General features: G+C 48.3%; 1 protein-coding gene across 1 annotated transcript in view; it reads left to right on the top strand.

The window, feature by feature from the left end:
• Nucleotides 1-6,224: 6,224 nt before the first annotated feature.
• LOC309588707 (protein mono-ADP-ribosyltransferase PARP12-like) overlaps nucleotides 6,225-13,139 on the top strand; it is a 29,536-nt gene continuing 22,621 nt past the window's right edge. The window contains exons 1-2 of the mRNA XM_082308344.1: nucleotides 6,225-6,591; nucleotides 9,968-10,100. Coding sequence (XP_082164470.1) covers nucleotides 6,305-6,591; nucleotides 9,968-10,100 — 420 coding nt within the window. The 5' untranslated portion in view covers nucleotides 6,225-6,304. The remainder of the gene's footprint in view (nucleotides 6,592-9,967; nucleotides 10,101-13,139) is intronic.

Below are 13,139 nucleotides of genomic sequence, written 5' to 3' on the forward strand. Positions count from 1 at the left end.
GCTGTCCCCCAAACACCCTCACCCTGACCCCTGTGCCCTCGCTTCTCTTCAGGCTGCGGTAGCCATGAGGTCTAGTTGCTGCCGTACGCTGATGCTTCTGAAGAAGATGGAGAATGCCACATAACAGAATACATTTAGCTAGCTGTGCAGCGGGGAAACAATACATTTCCCTGACACCTGCAGGTGTGAGCATGAAGCTCACAAGTGACACAATTATTTATAGAGAGTTACAAAGTGTTTGTATTTATTTACTGATATCCTTATAGATATGTAACTGCAGGAAAACCAGCAATTGCCTACAACGTCACAACTACCTTTACCACTTTAAGCATATCGGGAAGAGAGCTTCCATGTCAGCCAGGACAAGCGGGATTAGGGTTTGCCTTCCATTTTCTTTCCAGCTACTGTCCTAGATGACTTCCTAATCTGTCTTTGTAGCCATTGATCCCTTTGCCATGGTTAAGGGAAGACAGCTGGGGAGCTACGGAACAGAGGGGGAAGGGGGCTTGGGCTTCAGTAAAGACTCTTTTGCTAACGAAGAAAATGAAGAGCAGCGGCTTGCTATAGGAGCCCATACTCTGTGGAGTACTGGACAGGATTGTCTGTCCCAGGACAGTCACGGGAACTGTGTCCTGGGAACACAGGTCTTCATTGGCAATACAGGACATTCTGCTGTTTCTTCTGGTCCTTTCACACACATATTTCCATTCATGCTGCACTCATATCAATCTGCATATTTCTGTTTAAAATACCTATGCTGGTACAGCTTTAACACAGAGTCACAGCCAGCCTTACTCACAGAGCTTCTGTTTCTTCTGTAGAGAAGTAACTTCTTAGGAAAAAAAAGTCTGTTAGGAATACATTCACATTATGAAGTAAAACGTCAGAGTGCCATTCTGGTTTTAAGGAAACTCATTTCCTCAGCACAGATTTAAGACCCACAGAAACAAAAGCCCCTGCAGTAATCTCTGGAAGCTAAAACCAGTGGAATTGTTTCTGGTAGAGGAAAGTATTTCATGCCGGAGGCAACAGCTTGAGAGAGGCGAGGCTGCTGCAGCTCCCTGTCCCCAGGTCCAACCAGTAGTGAGGCTGCAAATGTATTCCCGGCAGGCACACGCACACAGGGGACACGCATACAGCACATACATACACACACATATACACGGCCGGTCACACAAATCATAGACGCTCAGAGCACTCACATGAACACAGACAGCACCAATGGCCTCATCCTGCTCCCCTCTCTGGCTGAGCAGGATGGAAGTCCACTAGTGAGAATATATGTATATATATATATATATATACGCACATATACCAGGGGGATCCCTCCAGCAACTGGGCTCAGACACTCAGTCTGCCCAGTCACTGCCCCTGGATCCCAGTCTCCCCAGTTGCTGGCACCTGGACATATAAGCCCCCAAGGCGCAGCCCTACTCCAGTTGCCACTACGGGCTGTCACACACGCGTGCACACACACGCACGCGCACACACACACACAGAGAGCTGGCCAGGACTTTCCAGGTCCCATAGCTGACCCCCCTGTGCTCTTGCCCCTAGAGACAAGCAGGTCCCCTCACACCCAGAGCTGGTCCCTAGAGATCCACTCGCCCCCAGCTCCCAGGCCACTTTGCCTGTGCCCCAGCTGGTCCATCACACGCTCACTGGCACATACGCACTCGCTCCAGTTGCTGGCTACCCCTTTATTTTCCCGCACCTGTTCCTCCTCTAAACATCTCATAATAATGTCATAATCTCTTGTACAATCTTGAGCTGCTTTTCCCCTGCATCCCAACCCTTTTCCATCCTGCTCCTTTTCCTCCCCCCTGGACAGGTGCCCGGGAGGGGTGTCCCTGCCCAGCCACCCCCATACCCCGACCCACTCCAGCAAGGGACCTGCGCGGGGTCACGGTTACAATTCACAGTGGAGCCAGTGTCAGCCCCAGCCCAGTCCCCGTGCGGGGGACGAGACCAGTCTGAATCGATTGCAGTTATTGGGGGTGTGTGGGGCAGGCATTTCAGGTGAGAGAAGAGCTCCCACCTCCCACCAGATGAGCTTTAATCACATAACCTAACAGTCTGCACAGAACAAAAAGTCAAAATGATTTTGAAATCCTCAGGCAAATGTGTACCCAACTGTTAGCTGATTAAGCAAACAGTACAGAGCTGGGGGAGGGTTGTGCAAGAAACACAGGAGGGACAAGAAAGCAAAGGTCCCAGCATGTTCTGCAAAATGCTATTTGAAAGGGTCTGGGGAAACCAGAACAAGAATAATGGTTGTGTGGCAGAGAATAACTATAAGGTGAGCCAAAGTTGAGACCTGAAAGAGGGGTCTCAAGAAGTAGAATGGGGCTGACGATGAGCAAAACTGAACTAGCCACATGCTGGAAAAGAGGGGAAGTCAGTTTGGCAGCATCATTCCCAGGGTGTTTCTGCATACTTCAGCCATCCTCAGAGGGACAGAACTGCTGATGTGGTCAGAGCTACTACACAAGCCGGGCTGTGCAGGCTATATGGAGCAGGAATAGCTCCTTCTTCACACACAGCAGAGGGCTTCCACAGGACTGAGCGTAACAACATACTGCGCGTTTGGACTGCAGATACATCAGGCAAGGCAAATTTTTTTTCAAAATCCGTCTGCGTCCAGTTAAGCTGCAGAAGTTGCGGTTAGGTATGCATTCATTTCACTCAGTCCCCTCACTTTCATTCACTTTCATTCAATTTATTCAACTTCATTCACGCTGTCAAACCCCACACTCACAAGCACCGAGGTGCGTGTGCCCAACGGGTCTGGCCAGGATCTATGTTGCATGCAGCGTAGGGGAAGATGGGCACCAACTATCACACCCTTATGGCATCTCATGTGTTATTCTTCACTGGCAGTGGCAAACTGCCTTGGATGGGTCTTTTATGCCCAATAGTGGGTACGAAAGCTAGTGGGACCCAGAAGTTACTCTGGTGGCATCCTTGTGCTTCACGGTCTGGCTACTTCTGCCTCCACACACTTCAAGCAACTTGTTTGCCCATTTTCTGTGTTTCTTCATTTTGAGTTTCTGAGGCTACGGTCTGCTTCCAGTTGGACCAACAGGAAAAGAAATGGCATTTGTGATGTGCTGTATCTTCCTGTCAGGGTCTTCTGCAGACAAGTTGTCTATGCTACAGAGTGCAGGTCTCCTTTGTTTGAGAGAAACAACTTATTTCTCAATTTTACTGCCTCAAACTGTCTTTGGTTATCAACACAGGCTATTCTTTTAACCTTTGTTCTGCTGTTTCTTCTAGTGCTTACACATATGCATTTCCATTCGTACTTCGCTCATACAAATCGATACTTCAGTTTCAAGTCTCTGAAAGCTGATTCATCTTACTAAGGAGTCAGGTGACTACCCAAGCCAGGGCAAACAAGGAGATGTTACAGCTGGAAGTAGAGGACACCAGAGAGAAAGACGTACAGGTGTTACATTTTTAGCAGCAGCAAGAGGTTACACCAACCCAGCCACTTTTTCAGTGGTTTCTAACATTAAACAAATGGCTTGATATTTAAGGCTGGAATTACTCACTGCCCTGTGAAAATAAGACTCATTTGGGACTCCTCGATACGGTGATCCTTTCCGCCTCACCCAGTTGTGTTCTTTCACATAAACTGGTTCTGTTTGAACTTGGTAATGAAGTCAAGTATTTGGGGCATTTGTATTTGCAAAACATTATACCAACAAACAGAATAAATCCAGCAGCATTTCTTTGCTTTCACTCAGGACTGATCCAAACCCCTTCTTAGGTGTATTTAAGTGTAGAATAGAACACGCTTGCCAAGACTGTATTTGCAGCTTCTTTCTGCTTGCCGTGCTTCACTTTGCTTTCCTGCTCCATGCTGTTAACACTGTTCCAAAAAAGTATCCAGGAAAGCTCCTCTGCCCACATGGTTCAGATTTCTGAGTGGATTAATGCACTACTACATGTTTTCACTGGAACTGGCTGAAAAACAGAAGACAAATATAAGCAAATGACTGAAAGGTTTGCCTGATTCATGATTAGTATCTGCTGTTTGGAGTTGGCAATACAACAAAGTTGGACTCACTGTTTGAATCATTTTCTACCTTATCAGTCAGTCTTGAAACTACGTCGAGTATGGATCTGAGTTTTATCATCCTCAACAACCTGTTGACAACCTGAGAATGCATGTATGCATGCCTAGAACATAAACCAGCCCAGAACTATCAATTTAGCTTTCTAAAGCTAGAACTGATGTGGTAAACTCCTCCTTCTACCTCTCCTTTTCTATTGATTTCTTTAAATTATTTCATTTGTTCAAGTATAACAGCAAGAGGGCAAATATGGGAAAATATGCCCGATGAAAAGATCCTTTCATATTCCCTTCAAGAAAGAAAGCAAAACAACGGGCTGTACCACCTTGGTCCCATTCCTTGAGGTGGTTCTCTTTCTATGACCTGAACAGCCACTGTTCATACGGCAACTGGGTAGTTTCGCATGCCTTTCAGATTAGGCAGTAGCACCAGGCAAGACCAGCTAACATTCACTTTACTTTTGAGGTTAACTTCCTGATCCAGAGGGAGTGGTTGATACTTACTATTTCTGAAGCTTGCATTGCCAAACGGTTTGAATACGAAAACTCATCTTGAATGGATTTAGTACTCAGCCCTCTCCCCATCTTTCTGATGCACTGTTCGCCGTGCTTCTCCCCAGTCCCACAGACCCTCCCAAGCCCTACCTCAGCATTAACAGGAACCAGTCATTTCTCAGCTTCACATGCCCTGTCAAGACACCACTCTGCAACCAGCCTTGATCAGCAGCTGACTGCCAGTCTGAAAGAAAGAAAAGTAACGGTATTGCTACATAAATACTATAATTATTTGGGTATGATAAGTTTTTCTCCTACATTATGGGCTGAGGCCAGTTGTATGAGGTTCAACAAGGCTCAGTGCCGGGTCCTGCACTTGGGTCACAACAACCCCATGCAACGCTACAGGCTGGGGGAGGAGTGGCTGGAGAGCTGCCTGGCAGAAAAGGACCTGGGGGTGTTGGTTGACAGCTGCCTGAACATGAGCCAGCAGTGTGCCCAGGTGGCCAAGAAGGCCAACAGCATCCTGGCTTGTAGCAGAAATAGTGTGGCCAGCAGGGCCAGGGAGGTGATGGTCCTCCTGTACTCGGCACTGGTGAGGCCGCACCTCAAGTACTGTGTTCAGTTTTGGGCCCCTCACTACAAGAAGGACATCGAGGTGCTGGAGCGTGTCCAGAGGAGGGCAACGAAGCTGGTGAAGGGTCTAGAGCACAAGGCTTATGAGGAGCGGCTGAGGGAACTGGGGTTGTTTTGTCTGGAGAAGAGGAGGCTGAGGGGAGACCTTATCACTCTCTACAACTACCTGAAAGGAGGTTGTAGCCAGGTGGGAGTCGGTCTCTTCTCCCAAGTAACAAGGGACAGGATGAGAGGAAACGGCCTCAAGCTGCGACAGGGGAAGTTTAGGTTGGATATTAGGAAAAACTTCTTCTCTGAAAGGGTAGTCAGGCACTGGAACAGGCTGCCCAGGGAAGTGGCTGAGTCTCCATCCCTGGAGGTATTTAAAAGACGGGTAGGTGTGGTGCTTAGGGACATGGTTTAGTGGTGGACTTGGCAGTGCTAGGTTAACATTTGGACCTGATGATTTTAAAGGTCTTTTCCAATGCAAATGATTGTATGATTATGGGCTTAATGCTCTGTACTACATTTGTGTTAGTGTTACATATAGGTAGAGAGAGCAGAAGTTAGCGGGGAGGCGAGGAAATCCTTCAGTGGACGCGGGTGCTCTGCTCTGTGTACACACTCTGAGAGGGACTAGCTGGGATCCATCCTCGATATCTAGGGACCGATAACAACACGATATATGGAATTTCATCCAGGTGACAGCTCATTGCCAAATCCAAACACCAGAAACAGCAAAGAATCCGTCATTTTTAAAAAAAAAAAAAAAAAAAAAGAAGAAGAAGACGAAAAGTCCACACCCCTTGCAATCACTTCTCGCATGATTTGTCTCCCGGCTGCTTTCCAGCCGAGGAAGCCTCCGGGCTCCCCTCGCCGCGCTGGGCGGCGGCGGCCGGGCCTGGCGCCGGCTTCCCGCCCTCCCGCCGGCCGCCCCCGCCGCGCTCCCTCGGCGCCCCCTCAGCCGCAGGCCCCGCCCGCCGCCGCGCCCGCCCCGCGCCTTCAGTTTCGATTCCCGTCGAGCGCGGCCGGGAGGCGGTCGCGGAGTTTCGTCCCGTCCCGTCCCGTCCCGTCCCATCCCGTCGCGTCGCGTCGCGCCGAGGCGAAGGGGGAAGGATGAGCGACCCGGCGGTGTGCTGCTTCCTCACCAAGACCCTGTGCGCCCAGGGCGGGCGGCTGGGGCTGCCGGAGCTCCAGCAGCACATCGGTCTCTCGGCGCAGCAGCTGGAGGAGACGCTGTCGGCGGCGGGTCCCCAGCGGTTCCTGATGCTGCGGGAAGGCGGCGGCGCGAAGGTCCTGGCCGTGTCGGCCGTGCGGCTCTGCGTGCAGAAGGAGTGCGGGGGCTGCGAGCGGCTGCACCTCTGCAAGCTGCACCTCATGGGCAAGTGCAACCTGGGGCCCAGGTGAGCGCGGGGGGACGGCGGGGCGCGGGGGGACGGCGGCGCCGGGCGCCCTCACGGAGGGGAGCGGGGCGCCCCGCACGCACACACCCGCGCCCCGCGGGCTTCCCCCGGGAACCGGCCGCCGTCGGGACTGGCCCGGGGCGGCTCGGCTCGGCGGCAGCCTGCGGCGCTGCCCTCCCTCCGGCCCCGGCTGCCTGCGGGCGGTGAGGGCCCGGCCCGCCCCCCGGTGCAGCCTGGTACCGGGCCTTTCTTGCCGGGGAAGGACTCGTTCGCTGCCCTGGCTGGTTTGGTAAGGGCCGGCAGTGACCGCCGTAGGCTGCAGTTTTCTGACGCCTGCTTTTCTTTGTCAGTATTAGGGTTTTTTGTTAAAGTCTGCCACAGCCATCCCTCTGCCCACTGGCATCTGGATGAAATACAGTTTACAAATATTTCTCTAGTAAGAAAAAGCAAAGTGCTAGCTAGCATGCCGCCGAGTTTTAATCTAGAAAGTTATGAGCACTGAATTTTGCTGTAAGTCGCTGCTCCGCCTACAGCCCTTTCTGTGAGAGACAGCGTTTGGTTTCCCGCGTACATCAGTCCCGTTTTCTGGAATTACGGAGGACTCGCAGGAAGGGTAGGCCCGGCAGCCTCTCTAGGTGCAGATGGGCCAAAGGTGGTGCCTAGTTTAGAAAAATAACGGTAAAGGAAACCAAAACCAAAGGCGCAACGGAAGCCCAGAAGCCTTTCAGTGACAATCAATGGCAACAGCCAGCTCCGATGGAAGAATTTGCGGTGCAAGCGCCCAAGCCCCAGGTCTTGCCCTGTTGTGGTGTTAGTAACGTGCTGATACCACGCCAGATTCTTCCTCTTCTGCCCCAGCAAAATAGCTCGTTGTGCGCTCGGATCCGAAGAGGATGGAGGGGAAAGGCCGTGTCTGTCTCAGGGTGGTACTAGCAAAGTATTAGGATGCTAAGATTTTCTTACTGTTTCTCGCTCTACTGATGGTATGATAAGCTTCCCTGTGATTCACTGGTAGAAATACCTTCAAGTGCATATAGGCACTTGCACTGGATGACTCTGTGTGAACTAAAACATGCAACGAGGTGATTCCCTTTGTAATGATAAACCATTCTGTTCTCTCAATAGCACTAAGTATTTAAAATCACCTTTATATGTGTTAATAATTAATAAAAGGAAAAGTATGCCTTTTGTAGGAGGGAGGTTGATTAAAATGAGGGTGCAAAAATACTGCTAGGTGGACCACATGGATCAAGACAGAGAATATTTTTTAACTGATAAGGTAAAAATCTAGATGTCCTGGTTTCGGTTGGGATAGAGTTAATTTTTCTCCTAGGAGCTGCTACAGTGCTGTGTTTTGAATTTAGCATGAGAATAATGTGATAAAGCACTGATGTTTTAGTTGTTGCTAAGCGGTGCTTATACTAAGTCAAGGATTTTTGAGCTTCCCATGCTCTGCCATCGAGGAGGTGCACAAGAAGCTGGGAGGGAACACAGCCGAACAGCTGACCCAAACTGGCCCAAGGGCTATTCCATACCATGTGATGTCATACTCGGTATATAAAGCTGGCGGGAGTTGGCCGGGGGGCAGCGATTGCTGCTCGGGGATGGGCTGGGTGTCAGTCGGTGGGTGGTGAGCAGTTGCATCACTTGTTTTTCCTGGGTTTCGTTTCTTTCTCTCTTTTTTGTTGTTTTCCTTTTCATTACTGTCATTCATTCATTGTTATTATTTTGTTTTATTTTATTTTATTTCAGTCATTAAACTGTTCTTGTCTCAACCCACTAGTTTTCTCTACTTTTGCCCTTCCAATTCTGTCCCCCATACCACAGGGCGGGGGGGGGGGGGGGGGAGGGTGAGCGAGCAGCTGCGTGGTGCTTTGTTGCCGGCGGGGGTTAAAACATGACGGTAGCCTTGCTTTCAGTTCTTGTGTCGTTTTTGGTTTAGATTCTTTTGAAAGAAAAATGTCTGTGCAAGTTACTGGGGTCTTCCTATTTAGTGGAATCAGGATCTTAGTCCAGTTAAACCCATTTTTAACTTGTGTCTGGCAAGTAACTTTTCACTGCTTTTTTTCTGAATGTGTTATTCAGCTGATTAGTTATCACTGTATTTGTGAACTGTTCCGCTGACCTAGAAATATGTACTCAAGTGATGTAGATCACTGTGTGACTGTCAGTGGAATCTGAATTTAACTGTGGAGGAACGCTGGTGATGGCTCCCACCTCGAATACTCTGTAGCTCTCCTGCCTTCATAGCCATTAATTGAGTGTCTACAGAGTCTAGTATCCTTAGAAGATTGCTTCTCAGGACCAAAGATGGCACACTTCTGCCCTTCAGACTTCATGTTCTTGTTTATTTGCTTACAAAGCAATGTGTCCAGCAGGGAACGGGGGTCAGGGGCGAAATGTCTGCACAAAGGTCTGTACAGAAGGTTGGGATCAGACACAGCATGAGGAGAGTTTCAGGAGTTAACTAGAGGCTAAAAGGATAAAGGGAACAGAGACTTGAGCCTGATAGATTAACAGGTACTTTTTATTGGTTGAGTATCTCTTCTTAAGGCTGTATCAAGTCATGCCTTTCAAGATCAAGACATGAAGAAGCTGTATTTTACTGCATCAAATTAATGTACAGGTTGACTATGTTTCTTTTCTTATTATTGATTTGTAGTATCTTTTCAAATAGATGCAAAAAATAGGCAATCTTTCTCTCTCTGTAGTTCATACTCACTTCAGACATTTCTCTTGGGTTAGTAAGTGGCACCAGCATCTTCGTTATTGTCCTTTAATGGCTTCTTTATCCAAAACTCAAAAGTTAATGAACTTTCCTGGATTTTTTAGGTTTTTTTTTAACTTCCCAGACAGCAAAGATAAGAAATTGTGTCGTTTTAAGCTTCGCTATCTCTTTGTTTTGTGCTCTCAGACTTTTGCATATTTCTCTGTGTGCCATTCTTGGGACACCAACCTTTTACATTCACAAAATCAAGGTTGTTGCAACTTCCACCATTGTTGATGTATTCCTCTAAAATTTGCTTTCCCTCCAGCTGTTCAGATTGTGTGACTTGACTTGCCTCTTACTGGAGTGGAAGAAAGTGTGGGGTAGACAGACTTGCCTTCAAATCTGTGCTGCTAGCTTTCTTAGAAGTGGTCTGGCCACACCCATGTTTAAAATGGGGATAATAATGCTACTGTATTTCACAGAGTTATTATGCTGTTTGGTCCATTCTGTAGCTAATCACAGAGACCATCTAAATGTTCACAGAGACTTTTGCCAAACTGCCTGTCTCTCCATGACTTTTCCTGAGCTCAGCATTATCTGAGGTTCTTCTTTAAATTAACTTGACTGAATAAGTAAACATTGATATTTCTCTCTATTTTCTTGCAGATCTTGTAAGTACTCACACGACATCATCAGTGCTGAGAACAGGAAAGTTCTAAAGACTCATGAGTTGTCTGGCCTCGATGAGAATGAGCTGCGAGTCCTGCTTCTCCAAAACGACCCTTTCCTCCTCCCTGATGTGAGTTGTACTGATTTCTTAAGAGAAGCTTTTGTTAATTAGGAATGGGAGAGGGCAAGAGGTGGAGGTCTGATCTCAATTTCAATCTGTTAAGATATGTAGCAGAAATATTAAGATTAGTCTGAATGGGAATAGCTGCGTGTGAAAGCACCAGAAGAAATTATATGGAGCAAAGGTTATGAAAGTGACGTGTACTTATGATCCAAAAAAAAAAAAAACCAGCAATAAAACTGTTAAATACTGAGGAATGGGTTGCTTATGTAAATACCAGAAGGCTTGCACCTTGATAAGGCCATGTCATCTATGACTTGTCAGCAGAAGACCTGCCCTCTGACAGCAGGAAGTGCACAGCAAGGCTACAGCCTGTTTTGTGTGCCATTCCTGTTATCCCAACACGACAGCCACAAAGTTACTCAAAGCAAGCAAACAAAGTCAGCAACTTCACCAGAGATTTACAGATGGTGAGGTAAGCAAGGCAGAGGTGAAAGATCACATAACTGTACATGCTTACAGGGTAAAAGGCCTGACCAAAACCATTTTGTTGGCTCTTCTCCAAGAGATGATAGAGACTAGGAAGTGAGGGCCCCTTTCTTTTTCCAGCTGACATAGGCCTGCACATTTTGGTGCTTGAGGGTATAGGGGAGTGAGAAAAATCTACGAGAAAATGACCAAATGACTGCAGTCAGCTTTGTGTAAAATCTGCCCCTTCCAAAGCACGCTGAGTTTTTGTGCACTAATTTTCGACGAAGCAACCTTTGTCCAGTTTGCATGCAAGTCATTGATTTTGTTCAATTTGGCTAAACAATCCATTCTGGTTCTGCATACATGTATAAGGGCAGTGCTATCTGCAAGGTATGGCTGTTTCAAAGCCAAGAATATCCTGTTCTGGCTACAGCTGTTCCTGGTTAAGAAACTACCAGAGTCCTGCCTGTTACCCTTGTCTTTTGGGGGTTATAATCTCCACAGATCTGTTGGCATAACAGTTCTATTGTTTTCTTATTCCCTGCTGTGACAGTGCTGGGCTTTGACAAAATAGATCTTTTTTTTTTTTTTTTTTGTAGTGTTTTAAAATATGTTGTGCTGGCAGATTCAAGGAGCATGATGGTGATGAGCAAGGAGGGTTAATAATATCTTTGTCCTGCTCAGTTGCATCTAAAACTTAAGTGATTCTTTTTTAATTACTCCCAGTAATGAGCAGATAGTAGCAACTATCATCGATTGGTATTACTCTTTAGCTCTCATCTGTAGATCTTTTCAGCCCTCAGTGCTGGCAGGCATCATTAATTGCCTCTAATTGAGCACCTTAACGTGTATTATGGAGTAAAATAGCAGAAACAATGGAAAACAGCGATGGATGCAGGCCATTCATAAACCTGAGAGCTGGGGAGAGGGGTGTGAAAGCCAGCTTGACTGTTTCTTGCTTAGAAATCCTGACTGGCTGTGTGTGTGCTGACGAATGGCATGTATGAAGCTCTCAAGCAAGAGGAAACTTTGGTCTTCTGTGACCTGAACTGGGGTGCAGGGTAAGAAGAACATAACAGCACCCCAAAATCAGGGGGGTTTACACTTTCTCTCACCTTCTCTCTGCCTCTCCTTTTTTTTTGTTTCTTGGCAAATGCTAGAGGCAGTGTGCTTTCTTGATGTAGCTAATGAGTGGATTCCCTGCTTAGCTGAGGCAGCACTTTGTTCTGGATTGGTAGTTTATTCTGATGCTTCCATATAAAATTTTCCTCGGCATACTAACATCATCTTTTAATGCATTTTCCTCTAGATGCTCTACAAAATCACCGTCAACTGGATTCAGTGTCTTTAAATCTCTGAGAGCTTTACTTTGTAACTTAAGTGGATGGTATCTCCAGTACCCTAAAGTGATATTTTGTGCAATGGATACTCCATAGAAAATGTTCATATTTTTAGTGCTGTGGTGGGTTGACCTTGGCTGGACACCAGGTGCCCACCAAAGCCACTCTATCACTCCCCCTCCTCAGGGGAGAGAAAATATAATGAAAGGCTCATGGGTCGAGATAAGGGCAGGGAGAGATCATTCACCAATTACCGTCATGGGCAAAACAGACTCAACTTGGGGAAATTAGTTTAATTTATTACCAATCAAAATCAGAGTAAGGTAATGAGAAAATAAAAACCAAATCTTAAAACACCTTCCCCCCACCCCTCCCTTCTTCCTGGGCTCAACTTCACTCCCGATTTCTCTGCCTCCTCCCTGCCTTTGGCACAGGGGGACAGGGAATGGGGATTGCAGTCCGTTCATCACACGTTGTCTCTGCCGCTCCTTCCTCCCCAGGGGGAGGACTCTTCACGCTCTTCCCCTGCTCCAGCGTGGGGTCGCTCCCACGGGAGACAGTCCTCCATGAAGTTCTCCATCGTGAGTCCTTCCCGCGGGCTGCAGTTCTTCATGAACTGCTCCAGCGTGGGTCCCTTCCATGGGGCGCAGCCCTTGAGGAACAGACTGCTCCAGCTGGGTCCCCCGCGGGGTCACAAGTCCTGCCGGCAAACCTGCTCCAGCCTGGACTCCTCTCTCCACGGGTCGGCAGGTCCTGCCAGCAGCCTGCTCCAGCGCGGGCTTCGCACAAGGTTACAGGCTCCTTTGGGCATCCCCCTGCTCCGATGTGGGGTCCCCCATGGGCTGTGGGTTGATATCTGCTCCACCGCTAACCTCCATGGGCTGCAGGGGGACAGCCTGCCTCACCACAGTCTTCACCAGGGGCTGCAGGGGAATCTCTGCTCCGGTGCCTGGAGCACCTCCTCCCCCTCCTTCTTCACTGACCTTGGTCTCTGCGGAGTTGTTCCTCTCACCTATTCTCGCTCCTCTCTCCGGCTGCAGTTGCATCTGTTCCCCCACCCGCCTTCTTAAATATGTTATCCCAGAGGCGCTACCACCATCACTGATGGGCTCGGCCTTGGCCAGCGGTGGGTCTGTCTTGGAGCCAGCTGGCATTGGCTCTATCGGACATGGGGGAGGCTTCTAGCAGCCTCTGACAGAAACCACCCCTGTAGCCCCCCTGCTACCAAAACCTTGCC

Source organism: Platalea leucorodia (genome assembly GCF_965183815.1).
Source record: "Platalea leucorodia genome assembly, chromosome: 4".
Taxonomy (NCBI): Eukaryota; Metazoa; Chordata; class Aves; order Pelecaniformes; family Threskiornithidae; genus Platalea; species Platalea leucorodia.